Genomic DNA, 26,730 nt, shown 5'->3' with positions numbered 1-26,730 from the left:
GGCCCAGGCAGGATGCAAAGGACTTCAGGTCTGGGGCTCTGGGATCTTGCAGAACAGATCTCATCTCTACTACTTACCAGCTGTGTGATGCTGAATGAGTTACTTAACTTCTCTGAATGTTAGCATTCTTATCTGTAAATTGGGATTAGTCATAGTATCCACCCAACAGAGGCACTGGGAGGATACAGTGAGATAACACTGCGAGCATGCTTAGCATAGTGTTCCACACACACTGAAACACTCAGTACTGACAGCTGCTTTTTGTTCTTGTTTGTATCATGATTATTGCTAAGGCCATTTTGGTGGTGACTCAACATGAGGTACTAACAAAAGCCTGGACTCTGAGTTCAATGGGCTGGTGACACAGTGCTGTGTCTAGGGAGAACTATCATGCATTCCTGATCCTTAATCTTTTCATATGCAAAGTGGAAAAATCGCAAAATTTTTGTGAAGCTGGGATGAAGCAACATACTTGAAGATACATGCATGCTCGATGCTCAGGTGAAAGTCAGTTCCACTCCAGAGATGGGAAAGCTGGGGGATGGAGGCACAATGTCACTTTACTAAGCAGGTGAGGGATGGGCAAGGCTGGGCTCCTTGGTGGAGCCTGGGAACAGGCTGCAGTGACCATTAGGTGATGTGCACTCAAAAGACCTCATAGTGCAGTGGTTAAGTGCAAAGCCCCTTGGAGCCAGACTGCCTGGGTTCAAATCCTGGCTCTGAAATGTACTAGCTGTGTGGCCCCAGTATCACCGTCTATGAAATAGGGATGAAGATAGGACACGTCTAAGAGTGATCACATGGCTTAAAATTGTCAGCCCTGTGCCTCACATATAGTAGGCATTATTATAGATCTTTGAAAATAAATTTAATTTATGCAAAATTAAAATATACGTGCTTAAACAAAAAAAGTGAGAAAAAATCACTTAAATTGGGGTAATCATTCAATGAGCATATGCGCAGAGTGCAGAAAAGGAAGGGGGGGTCTGTTCCCCCATCAGCCCTCAAGTACCTCCTGCTTGTAGTGAGGGCATCTCCCCAAGTATTTTTTTCCAAACAATACAGCCCCTAGAGACAGGATAACTATCTTATCTGATCCTCAGCCAACAAGAAAGCAATCTGTTCCATCTTGACCTTGCAGAATTGGGAGACTGTGCCTAGGTCTCCCACATGGGACATTCACCCCCACGCAAGACACGAATCCACTGAGCTCTCACATTCTAGGCTGTCACAGCTCTTAATCCCTCACCCCTGGCATGTGACAACTCCTGGAGGGGACCACAGCTCTGCAAAATTTCTGTATAAACCCAGGCCTGATCTCTAACTCCAGAAACATACTGTAATGCAAGTGAGTGAGCTGGCTCAAGATTAAATGAATAACCTCAAATTCACTCTACCATTTTTAAATAGTAAATTGGAAACGAAAATAGTAGACTTCAATGGATATTAGTCACAAATGACTAATTTCTCTCAATGTCAACATATCCAACTGAAATTGAAAACTGCTCCAAGTTAGTTCAGTTTCTTCTTTGAGACCAAGGTCTCCTTCTTAGTCTATTTATCCAACTGAGACTGTCCTTCGTCTGTTGATGTCACAGTTTGGAGACCATCAATGGAAAAGGGAGAAGATACAGGAGCAGGGACTCTAGGGGTTTAAATCCTAGTCCTGTCTCTGCCACCTCTTAAACACCTTTACACCTTAATTCCCCAAGGTCAAACTAGAGATTTGGACTAGTAAGGTGTACCCCATTCCCAGTCCTGGCCAAGTCCTCAAATGATGTGGATTCTTGTCCACTTAATATTTTTCTTTACATTGACTCTCCTACTCAAAAATTCTGTTTTAAAAGTAAATTTTAGTCACTCTTGGAGCACAACAGTAAACCAGTTCATTATTTTGAAAACTGTTAAATAAAGTGAAAGGATCAAGCATGTGTCCTTTGTCATACAAACTATATGACCAGGGAACCAAGCAATAGATGAGGGGAAGCCCCTCTTTATAAAAGTATTACAATAGTAAATGAAAAAAAAAAAAAGAATGGGACTAGGGTATTACCATGTTACAATCCCTAATTACGAGTTAACGAACCAAGCTGACAAAATACTGAGAGACAACCGGACACTATGTGCTTTCGGGTGAAAGAACACACCACCACGTGTGGTCTTGCCAAAAGGATCGAAGCTGAGTCTGACCAGGTCTGTAGTCCAGCTGCTAACTTGCAGGAAATACAGAGGACAAAGGAAAGGTGTTGAGATGCCCCAAAACTGTACAGAAAAAAACCTCAACTCTGCAAATGCCACAGGTGAAACAGCCCAGGATCTTCAGCAGATAAAAGAACAGATGAAAGAAAAGGATGGAAGGAATGGAGATGGAAATCACTAGATTAAAGACTTAAAGGAAACAAGATTAGATGTAAAATAGAATAGCATCCCATCTCCCATAGGGGTTGGGCTCTAAAATCAACATGAACAGAGTCCAAATTAATCTTGTAAAAACCCTTTACAGCATCTTTGGGACACTAGGCAATGGCCCTTAGAAGCCCCCAAAAGCAAGAACTAACTTGGTACCTCTTTGCATTTGGGCTCTGGTCCCTCCTTCCTTGGGTATGGAGAGTGAGGTCTGATTTGAACAAGGAAAAGGTAAGAGGTTTCTTACAGGATGTCTCCTGTTCCCCCAGATAGAATTGAAATCACAGTCAACAGCAGAAAGACTAGCACACGTGTTCTCTTCTCATCTTGGCCACCATGGCTCTGAGCTCGCTAGCCCCTGCCTGGACACTGTGCCCCTGCCCTGGGGTCCTCTGAGGGCTGCATCCTCATGCTACCTGCAGAGATGTACTCGTGCATTTATCCAAAAGGTCTGGGGGGCTGAGTGTAACCATCTAGAGGCACAATCAGTAGACCTTTTCACTGAGTTCCTGTCCCCAAGTCATCCCTTACTGTCAGGAAAAGGCCCTGCTCTGTTGGTTATAAAACCAACTGCCTGAGTTCCTTTATCTGCATTGAGACAGCATCTGCCTCGGGGAGAGCACTTCTCAGTGGCAACCTCAGGAATTCTCAGCTAACTCCCCTCGGCCCAACGTCTTTCTGTTTCTAAAATGGGAAGGGCCCAGGTATCTCTTTGGGGTGGGTGTTCCTGGGACAGCTTTGGCCAAAGCCTGGAGACAGCCTGGAGATGGAGTGCCCAGGGCCACCAGCCAAGTTACCATGGTCTGGAAGCAGGAGTGGAGTTGGGTCAGGAAAGGTGGCTTGCCGGGCAGGGCCAGCACCCGCTTCTCCACCATGGTGCACTCCACGTCGTCGTCCTGGATCACCACGTCCTTCTTCAGGATCTTCACGGCATAGAGCTCGTCTGTGCCTTTCCGCTCTGAGAGCATGACCTGGGAAAGAGGACAGCATGTCGGGGCAGTTAGAAGGGGGCTGGGGGAAAGCCACGGGCAGCTAACATTCACGCAAGTCCACTCCCTGCTCTGCACGGATGCCCCCTATGGACTCTGAAACAGTGGACGGCACATCCCACTGACCTCACACTTTGAATGGCTGAACCCAACTGACACAGGACAGTTTCAGGACATACAACCAGTACTGATCCCTTTGCCATATGTATCAATGCCCAGCTAATATGGCCAGTATGGCTAGACGATAAGCCCCATGAAGGTAAATATCTTTGCCTGTTTTGTTCACCATCATCATTACCCAAGAGCCTACAATGGTCCTGGCACACAGTAGGTGTTCAGTAAGTATTTGTTGAATGAGGGAATGCCCGATAACACTGAATGCGGGGCACTTGTTCCTTTATTCATTCAATTATTTAATATTCATTAAGAGCTTGCTAAGCACTGGGGATATAGCAATAAACAAGCAGGCACGTTCTCTGACCCTGAACTCCGGTGAGGAAGAGACTTTGGACAATTAATTACAGGGATTGTTAATGTAGTATTTTAACAGCCTCTCCTATTGTCTTCAGGCTTCCTTCTATGAGCCATGGTCAGTCAGGGCCCGTTAACCAGTGTGGCTCATGGACACATCATTATTTTCATTGGTTGTGACTATGCCAGAGGGAATAATGACCAGAGGCACTGTTCTCAAGAAGCTTCTTAGTATGTACAGGACAGGACCACATTATGGATAGACCTAACCTGGTCTGGGGGCTTCCAGAAAGCTTCCTGGAGGAAGAAACAATCAGATTGAAGTATTTACTGCATGCACTGTGTCAGGTCTTTTGCAGGTAATAAAATTAATCACCACTAATCAATGTACCAAACAATTACTGGTTTTCATTTACTGTTTCTCATTTACTTTGCTTAAGACCCTAGGAAGTAGGTAATATTACAAATCGCATTTTACAGGAAACCAAGGCTCGGGAGAATAAGTATCATAACACATATTCAGTTAAGGACAGGGCCAGGATTTGAACTTAGGTCTACATGACTCAAGTCTCTGCCTTTAACTGCTCTGCTCGAGCTCCAGAAGAACCCTCAAGGAGTTTAGGTGGTTGAGGACATAAAATGGTCACACCTGAATCAGCTGGGGGACCAGAAAATGTGACAGAGACTGGGGCCAGAAGTAGCTCAGAAGCAGGAGGACAGCTCGGTGCACTCCACTTGGCCCAGATCCCAATAGTATGACTGGACCCATGCACGGAAGCTTCCAGATCCATGCATCTGTGCACTGAAGCTTCTGGGCTGAGCCTGCCGGCTCACACACAGTCCCCATCTCCTGTTCCCACTGTCTCCTCTGTCATCACAGCCAGGCATGGCTATGGGGAATGCAGACCCAGGGATTTAGGGCACTTTAGAAAGACAGCTCCTGACACACACTTCCACAGCAACAGGGCTTTTCTCAACCTCTTTCTCCATCAGCGCCACAGTGAAAAGTAGGAGCTGCCGATCTGAAGGGTCCTACCTGCTGGACATGTCCTCAAAACAGACCCACCAGCCCGTGTGGCAAAGCAAAGCTTAAAGTGTTAGAACATGTGTCTTCAGTTTATTCCCATCTCCCTCTCTTCTGTCCCTGGTACCTTCCCCAGCCCTCTCCAAGGCCGAAACAAGGACTCAAGGAAGCCACCATCCTAAGACGTACAGAGTCAGATGGAGATAGGGGTTTTCCGCTCTCAGATTCCAGAGAAAGCTGGGTCTGGGTCAAGTGCAGGGAGAGGCAGGGAGGTGACTTGTGTGAATGAGCAGAGGGGCTGGAGGTGGGAGGAAGAAGAGCCTTCTGTTGAGGGGCTCCCAGAGTCCAGGAGGAGGGGCTCAGTGCTGAGTTGTCTTGGAGTGTGGACACCCTGTCTAACCATCACCACCAGTCAAGGCACCATCCAACAACCCTGAATGTGTGTAGCCCACCATCCCCCACCAAGAACAGAGAGGAGGGGCCCTGGCCATGTTGCAGGAGGATGCAGTCATGATCTTAGCCTTCTGCATGCAAGCAAAACAGGACAGAATGGCTGGGAAATTCCCCCCCGCACCAGCAACAATGGTGGATATCCTACATCTGTTTCACTTATCCCCATTGTACAGGCAAACAAACTGAGGCTCAGAGAGATTAACCTGCTTGAACTAATGATTGTTCTAACGGTACTAACAGTGCTACTTGAATGCTGAATCTTTCAGTGGCTCCTGAAAGCCAAACAATTCCATGACTATGTCCTGCTCTTTCTTTTCCTTTGAATGTTCTATTCCCACTGCCCACAATGTCCTTCTACACTTTCACTGCCTAGATTCAACTCAGATGTTACCTCCTTCTATAACCCCAATGATTCACTTAGACAAAATCAGCTGCTCCCTCCTCTGGGCACCAAAGGCTGCTTTGTACCTATGTCAGTTACTTCACTGCAGGTGTTTCCAAACTTCAATTATTCATGTGCCTTTTTCATAGTTTTTCCTACCACCTAAACAGTTATTTGCTTAGCATTTTAAAAATCTAGTCACATTTGTACTTAACTAAATTTATTTTAAAAGGAAACTTTATATCACCACGATTAATGGGAAGCCAGAACCAACAGTCATAAAAGGAAGGTAAGCATAAAAATAAATTAAAGAAAAGCAGCACTAGTAAATTCTAGATTCTGATGGCTCCTGAAGGGTGTGAGCCAGGCCCTGTGTTTCCTCCTTGTTAAAAGAAAAAATCATATTAGCAAACATTAGAGATCATATTGTCATCAAATGAGATCTTCCTGCTCAGGTAATTAGCAAGACTAAAAGGAAACACAAAGAGAGAATAGTCTTATCATAATGTGATTTAATTTCATTTAATATCACCTCTATATACTACCTAAAATAATCTAAACTACTAACTGAAATCATCTTGCAAATCATCAATACTATGTGCTCCACACCTTAGGAAATATTGTTGTATCTGCACAGACAGTTTTTAAAATCAATCAACAGGATGTATAAAGATTCCCAGTGCCTTGTCCTGTCCTAAGCAACATGGGTTAGAGGGAAGAAGCCAGAACCAGATAGCAATTCTAACATCATGTGAGTAGAATGCAAATAACCAAAATTTGGGAAATTGCCCTATACTGTCAGAGAAAAAGAGGACTGACATGCATGAAACACTAATAATAATTTAGAAATAGAGCTGAATTAAATTCTAGAGCAGGAGTCAGCAAACTTTGTAAAGGGCCAAATGGTAAATATGATAGGCTTTGTGACACAGTCTCTGTACCAACTATTAAATTCTGCTATTGTACTGAGAAAACAGCCATAAATGATAGACAAATGAACGAGGCTGTGTTCCAATAAAACTTTATTTACAAAAATAAGCAGTGGGCCAGGCTCCAGCTGTTTGCTGACCCATGTTCTAGAACATGGATTCCAAGAAAGATCAGGAAAAATGAGTGACCACATGATCAAAAGTGGCTGCAGACTGATTTGTGAATGAACCCTAGCATGCCTTTCATTCCTTCCAAATCTTTGTTATTAGAAGAACCTTCTGATTGGGCAGTAGACACACCTGGCCACAGCTGATTGGGTCAGAGGTAGACATCTGACCTAAGCTGAGCCAATCAGATTCTTTCCCAAGAACTTGGAACTAGGATCCCCCAAGGGGTCAGCCCTTGGCCCCTGAAGAGAGAACACACAGATCTGCCTAGCATGGTCATCTTCTACCACCTGCAGGCAAAGAATGAAACAGAAGTGTGGGGGAGAAAAGGTCAGAGAATGACCTTTCCAGTACCTGCTTCCAGTCTTTCTGGAGGCTTGGCCTTTTTCTATTAGAAACTTCCACATCACTCCAATACAGTGATTTTTATTTATATTAGTTTGAGTGGATTTAAGTATATTAGATATCTTGTAAGACAAAATTATTGCTTGGGTAGCTCAAATTCTTAATAAAAATTAAAATTTCAGGAAGCCAAGTAGCATCCAGGCAGTATGTGACTTAAACAAGGTAAATTCCACTCTATAAAGGACGGTGCCTCTTGCCGCTATCAGAATCACTCAGGGGTCCTTGTTTACCAGATAGATTTGAAGCTCAGCCAATACTTCAGGAGATCTGGGCTGTGGTCTGGGAGTCTATTTTCACAAGTACACCCCTCCCACCTTAGCTCTAATCACCAGATATGAACAAAATTGATTCATTTAATAAGGTAGTTAGGAGATGCCAACAGGTAAAACAGAATCCTTCTATCCTGATTTTCCTAACACTTGCCCAGCAGTCATCAATAAAGGGTAAAGAGAACTTTCCTCTTCTCTTTAATATTCTAATCAAGCTTTCCTTTTCAATAGGACTCTCTCTGCCCTCTCTTGGAGCTACATTTTGAGAGCTTTCCCCATAGCATGAAGGAAAAGATTTTCTGCAGTAGTTTCATAACATGTCTACAAATATTTGACACTATTTCAGTCAAGAGACAGTCTATGCTCTCTCCCTTGAACCTCGGCAGGCCTTTGTGACTGCCTTAATGAACAGAGTGCAATAGAAGTGACCCTGTGTGACTTTCGAGTCTGCAGCCTTTGTCAGTTTCTCTTGGAACATGTACCTTTGGATCCCTGAGGCTGCCATGCTAGACCACAGAATGAGACCATGTGGAGAGGCCCTGGGACTACATAAAGAGCTTGATGCCCAGCCAACCCAGGTGCTCCAGCCCAGCTCTCCCTGCTCTAGCCACTGCACGAGAAACCCCAAGCCATACGATCTAACAATCCCACTGCTGGGTGTATACCCAAAGGAATGGAAACCATCATGTCGAAAGGATAGCTGCACTCCCATGTTTATTGTAGCTCTATTTACGATAGCCAAGAGTTGGAACCAACATAAATGTCCATTGACAGATAACTGGATAAGGAAAATGTAGCATATATACACAATGGAATACTACTCAGCCACAGAAAAAGAATGAAATTCTGCCATTCGCAACATGGATGAGCTTGGAGGAAATTATATTAAGTGAAATAAGCCAGGCAGAGAAAGAGAAATACACACGTCCGCACTCATGAGTGGGAGCTAAGAAAAGAATAAATAAAAAAGAAACAGCAATCACAATAATATGTTAAACTTTCAAAAGAAGAGAATAGAACTGTGGTTACTAGAGGTGCAAAAAGGGGAGGGAAGGGGGTTAGCAAGAAATTGATTAATGGACACCATGAATGATTATGTTTTGTTGTGATGAGTATACTAATTATCCTGATTTGAGCCTCACATACCGCACACAAGTATTAATATTCAATTCTGTACCCCACAGATATGTATTATCAACTAAGTTTCAATTAAAAAAAAAAAAAGAAGGCCCAAGCCACAATCAACCAGCAAACATTCCCAACTTCCTGACCCACAGAAACCACGAGAGAAAATATATGATTGCTGTTGTGTTAAGCTCCAAGTTTGGGGATGATTTGTTTTGCAGCAATAGACAACTAGAACAGATCCATCTAAGATCACATGTGCATAATACAAGCCCATATCGCCAGGTGTGGCCCCTGTCACCTTGGGTTTGGTTATGCACTCTCTTTTTAATCCATCATATCAATAAAGGCCTCAATTGAGAGGGTCAACAGAGATGGAATTCATTGTGGCTTCCAAATGCATCACCTTTCCTAGTCTTATCCAAAACCTGGAAAGCTGGACAAGTCACTCAGCATTAATTGCCTAGAACATGCCAGACTCTGAGGCATGGGGGGGACAGAATGGCAAGGTTTCTGCCCTCATGAAGATTACACTCCAGCACAAGTCATTACCTAATGTCAATTGTGATGGAATGCCCGAGAGAGAAGTACATGGTGCTTTGTGAGTGTTTAAATGGAGGACTCAACCTTGCTTGATGGGTCAGCGGAAGGTGCTCTGGAGGAAGGGACGGTTGAGCTGAGACCTGCAGTATCAACAGGACGAGCAAGGCGGAGATGGAGGAGGCATATTCCGGCCAAAGGGAAGAGAGCTGTGCTCCCTTAGAATTAAACCACCTCGCTCCATTAACCTTGGGTGACAATTACCACAGGAAGTGAGCACTCAAACTCTGCAATGCACATTCCAGACTGACTCCCAGCTCTCTTGAGACATAGCAACCAATTGCCTCCGGCAGAATCAGAGAGAGCCAGACAACAGAGCTGCATGGTACCAAGTGGGGCAGCTGACAAAGATCATGTGAAGTTCAAAGGTCATGGCAAAATGTGTGAGCCAGGGAGGACAAAAGGACACATTGAGGAGGGCCAGGATGTGGGGGAAAGCGACTAGTTTGGGATTGATAATGATAACCACGCCCACTCATAACTTGCAACACGTATTATCTCATTTAATTCCCACAGCAAATGTGTAGGGAGGTACTCCTGTTGTCCCCATTTTACAGATGAGGAAGGTAGGGCTTGGCAAAGTTAGGTGACTTGTCCAAATTCACTCCACTAGGAAGTCACACGTCCTGGGTCACCTGTCTCCTAAACTCATACCCTTAACCACACACACCCCATCTGATTCTCCAAGCCATAAATGTCAACTGTTCAGTGGTAAGCAAATTATTGCTAGAGTGTTTCAAATTTGGCTGGGGATCCTACTCTTGGTCCTGTTTCTCCTTTCCCTGCTCACCCCACCTGCTGAAGCTTGGGACCCTGTGGGCTAATTCATGGCCACAGACAGAACAGCCATTTAATTTTGCTGTTTCTCATACAACCACTAGCACACCATTTGTTTACTTGGCGACATGAGCTTGGTCTGAGTCTACAGTCACGATTCCAGTTCATCCATTGGGTCCACAAGCTCTATTGGGAATTTTATGCTAGGCACAATGTTAGGCATTGGGGACACACACAATAAACAGGACAGATGTGGCCATGCTTCCATCAAGTAGCTTGGGGAGATCTTGTTTCCTCAATCTGTGCCATGAAGCTTTGGCATGAGACAGAAAAATAGTAGAAAAATAGCCAGAGCACCAGCAATGGTGATTCTAAAATGTTACTTTATGTGTAAATAATCTTTTATTAATTGCCTCAAGCAGTTTCTGGAGCTTCCAGAAACTTTAAAACCAACATAGAGGGTGTGGGTTGTTTGATCAGCTGTCCCTCTATCTCCAGGGTGAGGATTCCAAACAGATTGAAAGGATGTGTTGAAGTGACGTTCTTATCAAATTCCAAGCCACATCTGCTATCCAAGAATCTCCTGGGTGAGATGTGATAAACAGCAGAACTCTAGCGACAGCAAATAAAATAGAGGAAAGTAGCCCAGGGATTCCTGGCTGTAAAGTTCGTTGTGATGAACTTTACTGGCGAATCCCAGTGGTGACGTGTGCCTGGAATCCTGGCCCCCGACCATGGGACAGTGTTGCCTCATGGTTAGGGCATGAACTTTAGAGTCAGAGGAGCTGGCACATGTCCAAGTTCCACCATGGACTAGCTGTGTGACCTTAGGAAGTTCACTTCACTTTCCTGAGCCTCATTTTCTTACCTGTAAAACAGGGACACCAACAACACTTGGCCTTTGGTGGTGCTGGGGAGCTCTGTGGGATGAAGCGTGCAAAGGGCACACCTCACTTGCACTGTGGTTGGCACACAACCAGTACTTCACACCTGGTGGTCGTGCTAGTTGCCTACGGTAGTCACAGCAAAGAACCAAAACCCACGTTGCTTCAAATAACCAGAATTAGTTCTCTCACAGTCGTGGAGGCCAGAAGTTCGAAATCAAGGTGCCAGCAGGGTTGGTTCCTTCTGAAGACTCTAAGGGAAACTCTGTTCCACACCTCTCTCCTAGCTTTGGTGGGCACCAGCCGTCCTCGGCGTCCCTTGGCTCACAGATATATCACTCCAACCTCTGCCTCTGTTTTTATATGGCGTTCTTCCCTGTCCATTCTGTGTCTGTGTCCAAATGTCCCTCTCTTTGTAAGGACACCAGCCATTGGATTAAGACCCACCCTGATCCAACATGACCTCATCTTAACTTGATTACATTTGCTCATTCTGTGTCTGTGTCCAAATGTCCCTCTCTTTGTAAGGACACCAGCCATTGGATTAAGACTCACCCTGATCCAACATGACCTCATCTTAACTTGATTACATTTGCAAAGACCCTATGTCCAAATAAGGTCACATTCACAGGTTCTAGTGATTAGGACTTGAACATACACTTTTGGGGGGACACAATTCTACCCACTGCAGTGGTTATCATCAACATCACTTTCTCAGAGAACAGCTAAGGGCACTGCTGGTGATCCTCGTACAAAGCACCAACTTCCAGTTTTCAACTGGCCAAAGAGGGAACTGCATGTCCATTTGCTCACTGATGTGAGAGGGCACAAGCAGTTAGAGACCAAAGACCCTGCTCCCCACCCTCCAACTTCAGCAAATCCTGCCCAAAGTCCAAGACCAAATTGAGTCACCCTTAATTCCTCTCTCTTCCATCTCTCATGCTAGGTATCAACACATTTTGTCAGCTCTTACACTCAAAATATACGCCACATCCAACCTCCTTGCGACCCAAGCCACCATGATCCCTAGTCTGGTCCCCTGCACTTGGCTCCTGACCATTCTCTGCTCCCACTGTCCTCACTCCCACCCTCCACACACCTGAATGATGCTTTAAATACTCAAGTCAGCTCATGTCGTCCCACCCACCTAAGACCCGCCTCTGCATTCCTGCTGCACTTGGAACTAAATCCCATCTCTCAGGACCCCTGCCCTCTGTCCTTCCTGCACACAGGACGCTTCCTCCAGATACACTCAATAGTTTGCTTCCTCGCCTGCTCAGGTCACAGTCCAATGTGACCTCACTGAGGCTGTCTGCTGTGAGTTAAATGTGTCCCCCCAAAACTCATGTATTGGAAACTTGATCCCCATTGTAACAGTGTAAAGAGGGTGGAAAATCCCATTATAGTATTTGAGAGGTGGGGCCTTTAAGAGGTGATTAGATTCCAAGGGCCCTGCCCTCATGAATGGATCATCCATTCATGGAGTGATGGGTTGATGATTTTTTTTTTAAAGATGACCAGTAAGGGGATTTTAACCCGTGACTCAGTGTTGTTAGCACCACGCTCTCCCAAGTGAGCTAACCGGCTATCATTATATAGGGATCCAAACCCACGGCCTTGGTGTTATCAGCACCACACTCTCCCACGTGAGCCACGGGCCAGCCCCTATGGGCTGATGATCTAATGGATGATCATGAGCATGCAGGTTAACTCTCTTATTCAGCCCATTCTTGCCACGTGACCTATGTCACCGTAGAGAGTCACCACCAAGAAGAAGGCCCTCATCAGATGTGTTCCCTGGACTTTGGACTTCCCAGCCTTTGAAACTGTAAGAAATAAATTTCATTTCCCTAGAAATTACCCAGTTTCAGGTATTCTGTAATATGCAACAGAAATGGACTAATACAGCATCCCTGACCACCTCCTCTAAACTTGCAGCCCCCTCTGTCACTCCTAATTTTTCCCCTTACTTCGGTTTTTTTCACAGCACTTACTACACCTGGCATTATATTTATCTCTTTGTTTATTTCTCTCCCTCACCAGACTGCAAGCTCTGTGAGGGCAAATATTGAGTCTGACTTGCCCACTTTTGTATCCCCAGCATCGAGCACAGAGCAGATACTCAATATATATTTGTCAAATAAATGGATGAAAAGATCTGAGTGGAGGGAGCAGCTAAAAAACCCCTAAATCTAGGTCACTAAAGAGTTTCAGTTGCTTAGATCGCAGCATTGTTTAAAGTATACATGGCTATATACAATCCATATTTCAAAGTTGCATTCAATATTATATAACAGAAACAAGTGAATTTTATGGTATGTAAATTATACCTTAACACAGGTGGTTAAAATTATAGTAAATACGTGTATGTGTATATGTATGTATATATAGTGTATAATATATACGTGTGTGTATATATATACTGTATATTCTCTCTCTCTCTCCCTCCCTTCCTCTTTCCTTCTCCCTGTCTCTTTTTTTCCCCCCTCTCTCACCTCTCTCTCTCTCTGCTTCCTGGGGGCCAAAGCAACCAGAGATACATGAAGCATAATAAAATTCTTATTTTCATTTTTTGAGGGGAAAAATAAGCTTCCCCTAGAACTTAGATCTAAAAGAAATGCCTTGCATGCATCTTTGAACACACAGTGCTATGGTCGATGGTGTTCTTAATAACATCCCTACAACAGAGTCAGAAAAGGAGAAGAGACCAAAACATCTAGCACTGCCAGAGTCTGCAAGCTTGACTAATAAACAGAGACTGGGAAAAGAATCTGACTTGATGAATTCAGATAGCACATCTAAAACACAGAGAAAGAGACCCTGGCGCTCACAGGGTGAGAAGGTCATTAGCAAGGACCAAGCTGAGGTCGGCATGGGGGAGGGACAGACAAGCACAAGAGACCCCCATACTCCTCCCCTCCCAGGCCCAGCACACCAGGGAGCAGGCTGTGGACAAGGTTGGGTGTAGGACTAGGGTACTAACCTGTTGCCAGGAGGGGGGTCCTCCCTATAATTTAGGATTTCATCTCTTTGAGGATCCCCTCACTCCCTGAGGCTGTTTCCTGCTTGGAGACCTGCAGAGGATACTTTAGACGAGCTCAACTCTAGGTTTTAAGGCAAATACAGTCTCCTCCCCTCCCCATCTTTTCCTTGAGTTTGCCTCACCTGCTCATATTGAGCTGTTGTTTTCCACAATGCACATTAGAATTCCCCGTGGAGCTAAGGCAAATACAGTCTCCTCCCCTCCCCATCTTTTCCTTGAGTTTGCCTCACCTGCTCATACTGAGCTGTTGTTTTCCACAATGCACATTAGAATTCCCCGTGGAGCTTTTAGAAGCTGATGCTTGGGCCACACTCCAGACCAATTAAGTTAGAATCTTCTAAATATTTGGGGCCTTCCTGTGCCAGGCCTGGCCCGCACTAGTGGAGGACAGGGAGGTGAGTTGGCCAGAGGCCATCAGGATGGTGTTGTAATCAGAGGCCGGAGCACTGGCCAAACACCGTCTGCCTGCTCTCCAAGGGCGCTCACCCACTCAGAAGCAGGATCTTGAGATGAATTTAGGTGCAGCCTGGTTACAAAGTGAGGGTTAGCTTCAACATCCTCATCTGCGCAACAAGTAGGCATCATGACAACTACTAGTACGTAAGAATGAGATCATGGCACCGACAGAGTCTGATGATCTGGAAGCTTACATCGAACTAGAATTGTAAAATCATAGTAGGTACAAGGTCAGGCTCCGGAGTCATGAGTTTAAATCCTGACTCTATTACGTGCTTTACTGTGTGTTCTTGGGCAAGTTACTCAACCTCTCTGAGTCTCAGTTCTCTTATCCATAAAAGGGACATAACGATAGTTTCTCCTTTACAAGGTTGTTGTGAAATCAAGTGACATAACGCAGGTAAAGCTCAGTGCCTGGCACACAGCATTAAAGTGAAGGCATAATTATGGAAAATAAAAAGGATGTTCCAACTCCTATGGGCATAGGAGCCTCTTTCCTACATTCTCCATATGAAAGAAAGGAAAAGGCAGAATATTAATTGAAGAAACAGACCGATATTTCTGCAAAATCTATGTCCCAGGAGATCCTAATGCAGAGCACAGAATGAAAGGTAAGGTCATACTGTCTGTGCTTACTGGTGGAGCTGGGCATGAGCCCTCCAAGAGAGACTAAGAGGATCCTCCCGCAGGGATCCACACGCTCAACAGGCCACAGAACTTCCGGTGCAATCAGCAGACCATCCGTCAACTTCTAAAATTCTGAGGGTGGGGGAGGGATTATATAGCCTGGTTTCCAGGCCCTCCCAGACTGATCTTTTCCAGTACACAGATTTGCCAAAGCCCTCCTGCAGACTGGGCCAGGTACGAAGAGCTGAGGGGCTTAAGCCACCCCACCTTTGATAACGGGAGGCTTGAAATCAGGGAGAAAGCCATTCCAACCAGGAGATCTTACAGCATGTTGAACCAAGAGTCCACCAATTCATAGGGTCATGATGATGATTCAGTGACATAAGGCATGTTAAGAGTTTAGCGATAACGGGAGGCTTGAAATCAGGGAGAAAGCCATTCCAACCAGGAGATCTTACAGCATGTTGGACCAAGAGTCCACCAATTCATAGGGCCATGATGATGATTCAGTGACATAAGGCATGTTAAGAGTTTAGCGTATGGTAAGAACTCAATACACCATGTTCATCATGATTGGTGGTGAATTCTTTACTTTTGAGCCTCTCCCAACTTCCAGCTTTCACCAGATATGAAGATGTTCTAATATGTTCTAGATTATCTTGAAGGCCCCAATTCTGATTGTCCAAAGTATTCTTACAATTCAAACTTTGGATTAAATTTTCTAAGCATATATGTCCACACATACATATGTTTCAATTTTATATTTGACAGTGGTCACACCAGTCTAATATGAAGTCATGTGGTTTGAGGGTATCCAACACACTTGTCTCTGGAGGTAAAGAGGAAGTCAGCAGTCTAGAAATGATTTCAGGCTTCTAACAGCGTGTTTTGGAGAAGGTAACTGGGTAGACTTTGCTAATTGAAGACATACTTCAGAAAAAATTGGAAAGTGGTGTAATGGGGAAAAGATGCTCCCTGGGAGTTAACAGTGTGGATCTGGGTAGGACTGAATCCCTTCTTGGATATAATATTCAAGTTGGCCAGACAAAAAAGAGAGCAGTGATATCCAGCATGCAGATCAAACTGATGATTTCATGATTTATTTTGTGCAGTTTTCTGCATTTCAAAATCTCTTTATACATGATAAAAGCATGGATCTGTGTGATAGATAAGATGATTTTTTAATTCAGAAGTCAGTTTGGTAGGCTGCATTAAAATTTAAATATTTTTAAACGATGCCACGTCACACCTTAGATTTATTTTATTTTTTTTTTAAAGATGACCAGTAAGGGGATCCTAACCCTTAACTTGGTGTTGTCAGCACCACGCTCACCCAGTGAGCGAACCGGCCGTCCCTATATGGGATCCGAACCCAGGGCCTTGGTGTTATCAGCACCGCACTCTACCAAGTGAGCCACGGGCCAGCCCACACCTTAGATTTAATCAAGTTGAATTTTTGCCCACTAGCAGAGAAAGCCACGGAAGTGTGAAACGAAGTTTAGAATGGAGGTGCATTCAGCCTAGTCAGCTGTGGCTCTTGTGGACTTGCTATTGTTAAGCAAATGTCACTACACCCGTGGAAGTGATGACTCACAGTGACTGCTGGAAAGGGGGAGGAGAGGGAACCAAGAGATTTAAAACTGAAATGTCTAGCCCCTATGTTCTAAAGGAAGAGGTTTAATTGGGTTGTAATAGGAAATGCAAAAGAACTACTATTTCAACACTCTGGGCTGTATCAATTGTAATTATTGATATTGATAGAACTGATATGTGTCAATTCCATCTATTGAAGCGTTCTTTTGAGCTAAAGCAAATGATGGTGAACTTGGAGGATCTTATGCTGGGTGAAATAAGCACAGATCACTGCATGATCTCACATTACAAGTGCAATCTGAAATAGTCAAACTTAAAGAGAGTAGAATGGTGGCTGCCAGGGGCTTGAGGGTGGGGGAAATGGGTAGATGTTGGTCAAAGGGTACAAACTTCCAGTTATAAGATGAATATGTACTGGAGATTTAATGTGCAGCACAGGAGCTATAGTTAATAATACTGTTTTGTTATTTGAAATTTGCTAACGGCATAGATCTTGTATTCTCACCAAAAAAAAAAAAGAAAGAAAGAAAGAAAGAAAAAAACAGAAATGGCTAAAATATAAATTAAATAAATGTTGGTGACATGTATGGCTTAGTCAAATTTCTTTGAATCGTAGACTATATTTGACAAAGCTAGATGGTTAAAATAAAAGCAGATTTAATCTGACTGTTTTTTAGATAGTTCCTGAGAAAACAAACCAATAATTGATGGCTTTTACCAAAAGACAATGAAATGAAATCCTGAAGGGTCTGTCATTCATTCCACCAATTAGGTTGCACCAAAAAAGCCTGTTTCTCTATAATCTGATCTGCCTTGCGAGCACAAGCTCCTCTTTGTTGCTGGTGTTACAGACTGCTGCTAATAGAGAACGGGATCTCTCCATGGCAGGACCAGACCATGTGGGTGCAAGGAGGCTGTGTAGCTTCATGGCAACACATCTGGGAGTCAGACTCTGTGAGTTTGAACCTGCCTCTACTGCTCGATGACCACAGGCTTCTTACCTCTCTGAGCCTCCATTCCCTCATCTGTAGAATGGAGACAGTATCAGTACCTTCCTCATAAGACCATTGTGAAGAATTAAATGGGCAATGCATATAAAACACTCAGACAAGTTCCCAATGCTCAAAAACTAGTTACCAGTCTCTGCAGTGGAGTTCAACCAGGACATACATAGTGTGAAACTGGGGGATAGAGATGGGGTGGTAGTAGGGGTTTGAAACAAACTATGGCATGTTTAATCATATGAACCATCCACATTTGTACACCCAAAATATTTACCATGCATGTTGGATGATTATGACCTACAAGTTTCTGCTACAATGTTTTTTGTAGACAAGATGATGGGTTCTGCGGTTAGTAACCAGGGGTTCATTTTAGTGGGATGGTGAATTTCTGAAATAGCACCTCAGGATGCAGCTGAGATGGACATGTGGAGGGTGGAAGCAACTATGACAGCACAATCGTTGGGCCAGTGGCTATGAATTATCACCTGAAACAGGGTTTCCATGTTAATGGGCTCAATCTGGTTCTTCAGTAAGAGGATGTGACTTGACTTCGTGATGTTTTCCCCAAAGAGTCAGGCAATGTTTTAAAGAATGCACAGATTTAAAGCAAACTCCTACCTTGGCCTGTGTACCAGACAGCCCAGTCATTTTCTTTCTTCTCTTAGAGAAACTGCCCATATCATATCTACTTTTTTTTTTTCTTTCCTTTGTCAGCTGGTCATACAGGGATTCTAACCCTTGACTTTGGCAATATAACACCAAACTCTAACCAACTGAGCTACTTTCTTTCTTCTCTTAGAGAAACTGCCCATATCATATCTACTTTTTTTTTTTCTTTCCTTTGGCAGCTGGTCATACAGGGATTCTAACCCTTGACTTTGGCAATATAACACCAAACTCTAACCAACTGAGCTAGCAGCCGGCCCCATATCTACTTTGTAAAGAGTATGTTCCTGTTGTCCTTCCTGATAGATGGCTGGAAAAGTGACCCCTCTCCTGTCCTTCCTGATGGATGGCTGGAAAAGTGACCCCCTCCCCCCTTTGGTCACAGAGAATTGGATCATGTGGATCCCTGAGCCACAATGGCCCATCAGCTTCGCTTTCCTGGGATTTTAGATTTCTAGGATACTCTGGATTTGAGAATTAGACAATAAGGCAGTGCTGATTCATGTCCACAGAGAGGCGTTATCAAGAAGCAGGGACAACAGGCTGGGGACCCTGCAGGAGACATCGTTGCTGGGCCCCTGGAAGTCTTCTCATTCGGGCTACACTTCCTGCCATTGGGTGTCATGAGATACACAGAAACATGCTATGTCTTCCCAGAAAAGCCCCCTTCAGTCACTCTGGCTTGACATCTTCTTGAAGCAGATGGAGGGCTGTAAAACTTGCATCCCTGATATTTTATTTTCCTTGATGTAATTAATCTTATTGGTGAAATGGACCCTTATCTTGTTTTGTAATTGAGCATCTTCTGAAGAGTGATGGTAGGGGCTACAGAGAAGCAGTAAGTGGTTTCACTGAGGAGAGACCTGGAATATTTAGGAAAGTAGAAGGACCTCACAATGTTTTGGGAAGATGAGTTGGCAAAAACACACTGTAATGAGAATTGCATATGAAAGACTGGGGGCTGGGCAAAGGTGCCGTAACTAGGATGGAACCAAAGAGAAGGCAGGAATCCAAGATCAGACAGCAAATGTCAAAAGGTTCTCTGGAAGAGGATTAAGGGAACAGGTAGCAAAGACTTTGAGCTATCTGTGAACCATGTGATAAAGGAACTCACCATATGGTAGAGGAAGATAGCAAAGCAGGTTGAAGTAAAGGCAAGTGCTTTTGTCTGTAGGATTATATAACTACATCTAATGTACAGCAGGTATGTAGATGTGTGTGTGTGTGGATACATTCTACTAATGAGATTAAAATTAGGATAGACTCCCACAACAGGAGCTCAAAGACTTTTAGAGAAGGCCTCTGTTGCTGGTATGAACTAAACTGCCTTTTAATCTCCTCTGGCAATTTCTTCTCATGAAATTCAGCGCTGTGCTCAGCTCTAGCAGAAGACGCTGTAGTCTTGAAGCTCTGGACTCTTCTCTGGGTCCATAGAGCAGGCTAGTTAAACACCCCATCTTTCAGGGAGACAAGCTTGGAGGCTGCTGAGGGATGTGCTGTTGGGATGCTGGTGCTCAAACCAGAGCTGAATTCTCCCCCAAACACAGGCACAGGGCTGAGGCCCATGATCCTTTCAGGGGGTCATAAAAGCACTTTACTTTCTTTTAAAATTGTAAGAAAAAAAATGAACCTTTAGGTTGAAGAAAATGTTTGAATATATATTAGTAGATTTGTCTTCATATCAATGCAGTCATAAGCTAAAATTTTAACTTTTTTTTCATGGAGGAAGAAGGAACCCATGAATGTCATATGCAGTTCTCAGAACACGTTTGTAACTGTTGTTCCCCCCATCACCCACCCGCAAAAGAAAAGACTAATGGTTCGGGGAGATGTGTGAACCCCAAAGTGGAGAAGAGTGTTGTTAGAGATGGAAAAAGGAACTGGAATCAAAAAACCAGGTTTCAAAGGCTGGCCTGTGGCTCACTTGGAGAGCGTGGTGCTGACAACACCAAGTCAAGGGTTAAGATCCCCTTATCGGTCATCTTTTATAAAACAAACAAACAAACAAACAAAACAAAACAAAAGGTTTCAAATCCTAGTCCTGCCTCTTCTCAGCTGTGTGATCTCAAAGAAGTCACTCAGCCTCTCTGACCTACAATTTCCATGCAGGTATAATAGGGTTATTATCAGTAACTACCTTGCAGGGTTGTGGTGAGAATCAATGTGATGTAATGCATGTAAATCTATAGCACGGTCCCCAGCAATTAGTATGAGCTCAATCAATGTTGAAGGCAATGGGGAGGATGCGAGTGAAATAGGAGTGGTTGGTAGGGTTGGTGAGAGTTAGAAAAAAAGAGTCGTTGAGGGTTGAGAGGAATCAGCTGCAGAGTTATCGCACACAAAATCCCACTTGGCTGAAGCCTGTGGAGGAGATCAGAAGGGCTGCAGGAGTGAAAGCCTTTCTCACGTGCTCTCTCAGGAGTCCCTGCTGATGACTGACACTTCCAATGAGCATTAGCATATAAACAGTGACCAACAGGCACAGAGTGATGAGGGAGGACAGAAAATCTGGAGCCCTCCATCTCTAGGGCATGTGATTTGTGTAATGGCAGTGGCTTATACTAAAAATAAGGCACACACATTAGGGAAAACAGTATGGAGATTCCTCAAACAACTACAGATAGAACTGCTATACTATCCAGCAATCTCACTGCTGGGTGTATACCCAAAGGAATGGAAATGTCATGTTGAAGGGATACCTGCACTCCCATGTTTATTGCAGCTCTATTTACAATAGCCAAGAGTCAGAACCAACCTAAATGTCCATCAATAGATGACTAGATAAGGAAAGTGCAGTATATACACAATGGAATACTCCTCGGCCATAAAAAAGAATGAAATTCTGCCATTTGCAGCAACATGGATGAGCTTGGAGAAAATTATGTTAAGTGAAACAAGCCAGATACAAAAAGAGAAATGCCGCATGTCTTCACTCATAAGTGGTAGCAAAAAATAAACAAATAAAAAAGAAAGAAAGAAAGATACAACAATCACAATAATACGTTGAACTTTCACAAGGAGAGAACAGAACTGAGGTTCTGTGGGAAAAGGGCAGGGCAGGTGGGGGGTTAGTGAGAAATTGGTAAAGGGTCACAAAGAATGGTGACATTCTGTAATGATGAATATACTAGTTATCCTGATTTGATCACCACAAATTGTACACAGGTTTTTTATTTTTTTTTTAAAGATGACTGGTAAGGGGATCTTAACCCTTGACTTGGTGTTGTCAGCACCACGCTCTCCCAAGTGAGCTAACCGGCCATCCCTATATAGGGATCCGAACCAATGGCCTTGGTGTTATCAGCACCACCCTCTCCCAAGTGAGCCCCAGGCTGGCCCTTGTACACAGGTATTGATTCAACTCTGTACTCCACAAATATGTATAATCAATTATGTTTCAATTAAAAAAACAAATAAGGCATGCAAACTGTTGAGGACTTAGGGAAAAATGAGAAAATAAGAGAGAAAAATGGTTCACCTCCTAGAACATGTTTGTGACATTCCAGGTGACCACTTTTGAGACTAGGAATGAAAATGTTAAGCAATCAAGAGCCCAAAATCACAAATATCTAAATCAAACCTGGTATTTTAAATGCCATTTACTAGCTGTGTGAGTTCACAAGTTATTTCAACTTTCTGCATCTCATTCTTCTCATATAAAATGGGGATAATAGTCACCACATATAGAGTAAGCAGGAGCTAAACATGCAAAGCCCTTATAACAGAGGCCGACACATAGTGAGGACTCATCTTCACTCTCCCATCATCATCGCCAGCACTAGAATATAAGTTTCATGAGGGCAGATTTTTTGGTTTGTTTTGTTCATAGCCATTTCTTCTGCACCCAGAAGAGTGGCTGGCATAGAGTAGTTGCTTAACAAATGCTTATTTAGTGAATGAATCACTAATTATGCCTGTCAATGGGCAGTGATTATAAAAGTGATGACTTCTCCCCAGTATGGTGTATGGATTCCAATCTCAGTCCCAATTCCCTTCCCTATGCCTGCCCTCTGCTCTCAGAAGCAAGCCACCACGCCTCTTGCTCAGATTTGGAGAGTCAGGAGTTAGGAGATTGCTGATGATGCGGGAGACAGGTGTTTCAGAAAGTGGTAGAGGAGAGAAGACACGGTACAAAAGGGTAAGGAATGGAGAGTGGGGAAGAAGCAGAGGCAGCAAATCTCAAAAGAGCAGTTTGATTCTCTGGATTTATTCGGTGAGTAAAGGAAGATCAGGGCCAGCCCGGTGGCGCACTGGAGAGTGTGCCGCTTGGGAGCATGGCGGTGCTCCCGCCAAGGGTTCGGATCCCATGTGGAGACCGGTTCCCGCTCACTGGCTGAGCGCGGAGCGGGCGCAACACTGAGGGTTGCGATCCCATTACCGGTCAGTAAAAAAAAAAAAGACAAAAAGGAAAAAAAAAAAAGGAAGATCAGAGGAAAGACTTTTAAGGATACAGGAAATGTTGACCATGCTCTTCCTCTAAAGGAAAGGATATGGTGGAAAGGGAAGACCAGAGACTTCTTGTACCTTCCAGATATGCACAAAAATTACAGCAAAAGACTTTATGTTCTTAGACAAATAATGGTAATTGAGGTGCCAAATCATGCCTTGTGCACGTAAGACCTTAAGACAGTTTTTCACGAAACATGGTACCATCAGCAGTATAAGGACAAAATAACTTTTAGTAAGTTCTCCTAAAACACACTTAAATAAATATATAACTGGTGTTATCAAACCTGTGATTTCACATAGACTGTTGCTTAGGGCAATGCTAAGAAGAAAAGGAAGTCAACTTAAAGAAAAAAATTTATGATTGTGTAAAGGACGCATGCACATGGCAAAAAATAAACAGATGCATGAACGACTAATATTTGGGAAACTTGGCCAAGGCTACAATCAACCTTGTTGTGCAGTCTGAATTTCGAGCTAGAGAAGTTGACGCCAGCACCCTGGAGAGCAGCACGCAAAAGCTAAGTCTCCAGGGGTACCTGGCGGAAGAGGCCACTGCCAAACCCTCGATGGCCTCCTTAGTGACACTCAGGCACTTAATGCCATCAATTTCTTGGCATTATTCTAGGAAAGTCAAGTACTAGAAAAGGACGCTTAATGGTTTTGTTTCTCACCTCTGTGCTTTTGATTTTAGACCATCTGAGATGCATATAAAGCAACAGAAATGGATGGGACATTTGAAGAGATAAATGTAATACCTGGGTGCCCAGTTCCTAAGGACTTTCCGCTTTTTTCTTTTAAATTCATAATTCGCTGACTTCTTCCTACTTGATTTATTCCTGGCTTATGCCATGTTCAGGAAAGGCAGCACTAACACCTGGCATGTTCCATGATTTGAACACAAGGAAATGTCACAGCAAAGCAGCGCTTGAAGTTTTTGTTGTGGGGTGTGACAAATTGGGAGTTCTAAAGGGAAAAGGCAGAAGGTTTTTTGTGTCCCGTAAAAAATTCCAACCAGAGCTGAAAAGCAGGAAGTACGGCTGAGGCCACTAGCCATCCACCAAAATCGTCCTCCCAGCCTCCCCTGCACTGAGGCATGGCCATGTGACAGTCCCCTCTAATAGAGTGTAGGCAGAAGTGATGAGTGCCACTTCCAAAACTAAGACTTTTCAGAAGCAGCTTGTGCCTCCTCCACACCCTCTTTCCCCCTCCACCCTCTGAATGTAGAGAAAAGCAAGGACCTAGGAATTAATGGAGCCCTGTAAGACAGAGGCACCTCGCCCTTAATCACCATATGGAGAGAGTGGGCAGAGCCAGGAACACCCGTCTGAGACTTTTAGGTGAATGAAAATTAAGCTTCTGTGTGTCTGAGCCAGTATATAATTGGGGATCTATTTGTTATAGCAGTTGAATTTATCCTAGTAGAAGGATCTAGGTGCCCTGACTGCCACACAGATTAACAAAGCCTGTTTTGGGGGTGGGGATCAGGAAGGAGACCTTCTGAGATTTTTATGTATTTCCTCCCCTCTTTACATAGTTAACTTAACTCATCCTGTAGATACAGCATGAGTCACATTCTCACAGAAGCCTTCGCTGACTTCAACTAGGGCAAATCCCACTCCCTCAGGCTCCCATGGTACACAACAAACACCACAGTTGCATTTTACATCTGTTAGTGTGAGTTTCTCATTAATGTTTATACCCCCATTGTGTTTTAAAGTATGCATTTCTTGAAATTCATAGAACAGTACACTTAAGATATGTGCATTTCATTGTATGTAAATTTTACCTTAAAAGTTATCATTAAAAAAAATACTGAAATCTGGTTAAATGATATGTATGTTGAAGAGTTTGGGTGTAAAGTGTACCAATGTTTGCAACTTGCTTTGAAATGAATTTGAAAATGGGTTGATGGAGGGACAGATAGATGGATAGATCTATGATAAAGCAAATACAGTCAAATGTTAATTGTAAAATCTAGGTGATGGGTGTTATGGATGTTCATTGTATACTTCTTTCAACTTTTCTATATTTAAAAATTTTCTATATTTAAAAATTTTCTTATTATTTTTCATAATAAAATAGGGGAAAAGATCAATGAGAGTAGAGGCTATGAGTACATTACATAAAGAGGATTGTTCTATACACAGTATATTACTAATCATAATGTCCTGTGATTTGCCTTTATTTTTATTTGATACAATGTCATGGAAATCTTTCCATGATGATAGGTAGGTAGGTAGGTAGATAGGTAGGTAGGTAGGTAGGTAGGTAGGTAGATAGATAGATAGATAGATAGATAGATAGATAGATAGATAGATAGATAGACAGACAGACAGACAGGCAGACAGACAGACAGAGGTATGTGTGTCTGTGTGTACTGAGAGAGAGAAAGAGAAAGAGAGAGAGAAGAGAGACACTTTATTATTCTGAATGCATCATGGATACACTATCACATACTTAAACTTCATATTACTGGTGAACATTTGGGCTATTTCCATTTTTTTCCTATAACCAATCATGTTCCAGTAAGTATCATCTTACACAGGTCTTTCGTGTGGTTGGGTTTGAGCATCTTTATGTTTGCAGATCTATGTCTACCACAACACACCAACTGCCTCCCCCAGCCCATCCTTTTCCCCACCTCAACACACACACACACACATCAGCACAGCACACTCCATAGGCAAGAGTCAGGGGTATAAGAGAATAAGAAAGTCTCCATTCAAACTTTCCAGCATAACTTTTTAAAAAGACTTGGATTTTAGAAACAATCACCACGAGCACACACAAAGTCTCAGAATATAAGCAATATTAGCATTAAATAAAGATCCAATGGACATTTATTATGGCAGCACATTAGGGTTGGAGGAATCAAGTCTATAATGTAAAGAGTTGTATTTGTGCTGTGTACGCACTTTATCAGGTACTTGCTGTGTTTACTTTATAAGCTAAACTTGTATAATCAATCTGGACAATACATACTGTCCAATTTATATATGTGCAGTATAATTTTAACTCTAGCAATCACTCAACAACCACAGAGGTTAAATTCTTGCAATGTGTAGAGGTTGGCAGACCTCAAATTAAAGTTTCAAGGAATCATGAAAATAGAGGGTTAAGGATAAAACTACAAGAATCAACGTTAAATGATAAATGAATAATACATTTGAATGCTCTGTAATAAAAGTTCTGGAAGGCATCTATCTCCAAGTAGCCAGACATGCCAACACGCCCTACTGCTCTGGTAATATAACCCTTCCAGGTCAACACCCTCACCTATTCAGGTAAGCAAATGCTCCAAATTGTTCTTTTTATTTGTTTTTTGTTGTTGTTGTTGTTTTTTGGTGGCTGGATGGTATGGGGATCCAAACCCATGACCTTGGTGTTATAAGACTGTGCTCTAACCAACTAAGCTAACTGGCCAGCCCGTTCTTTTTAATTTGGGGGTTTACTCGCTTGGAATTTAATGGCCTTCACTCTTGATTTCTTCCTTGTTTCATTTCACACGTCTCAGCAAAATGCTCCTGTCATTCCCTAGTGGCTCCACAAATCATTACAGTGCTTATGAGCATATTTTTCTGGGCCAGATCTGACACAGTGGGCCTAGGGGAGGGAAGGTGTAAACAGATTACCCATAAGGCTGATCTCTTTCATCTTCAAAAGGGGGAGAGTAAATCACTGTCACTGTGTTCTTCTGTTAAGGGGATTGATCTATATACCAACCAAACTGCAAAGTGTTCAAAGCCGGCATTCAAATACAATACCACATTAATGTAAAACCATGGGGGGCAAAACTAGAGTTGCAAAGGATTACTATCTGTTGTAAAGGATCACAAAGGAGTTTGTTATTCTATTTTGCTTTCATGACACACTGTTGTTTTCATCTATGATTTATTTGATGCTACATCCCCAGTCTGGAACAGAACTCTCAATTATTGTAACAGTTTCCATGGAAACATATGATCTATTCTCTCTCATTCCCCCACTGTTCCCCAATGGTCCATTCTCCT

At 43.3% G+C, this 26,730-nt stretch overlaps 1 protein-coding gene across 2 annotated transcripts in view; it reads right to left on the bottom strand.

Annotated features, from left to right (window-relative positions):
• The window catches only part of PRKCB (protein kinase C, beta), a 346,927-nt gene that overhangs the window by 62,535 nt on the left and 257,662 nt on the right, over window positions 1–26,730 (bottom strand). For both annotated transcript variants that reach the window (XM_008575361.1, XM_008575360.1), the window contains exon 10: window positions 3,204–3,377. In XM_008575361.1, coding sequence (XP_008573583.1) covers window positions 3,204–3,377 — 174 coding nt within the window. The remainder of the gene's footprint in view (window positions 1–3,203; window positions 3,378–26,730) is intronic.

This window comes from Galeopterus variegatus, unplaced genomic scaffold (assembly GCF_000696425.1).
Source record: "Galeopterus variegatus unplaced genomic scaffold, G_variegatus-3.0.2 Scaffold1173, whole genome shotgun sequence".
Lineage (NCBI taxonomy): Eukaryota > Metazoa > Chordata > Mammalia > Dermoptera > Cynocephalidae > Galeopterus > Galeopterus variegatus.
This window is presented reverse-complemented; position numbering and strand designations above follow the sequence as displayed.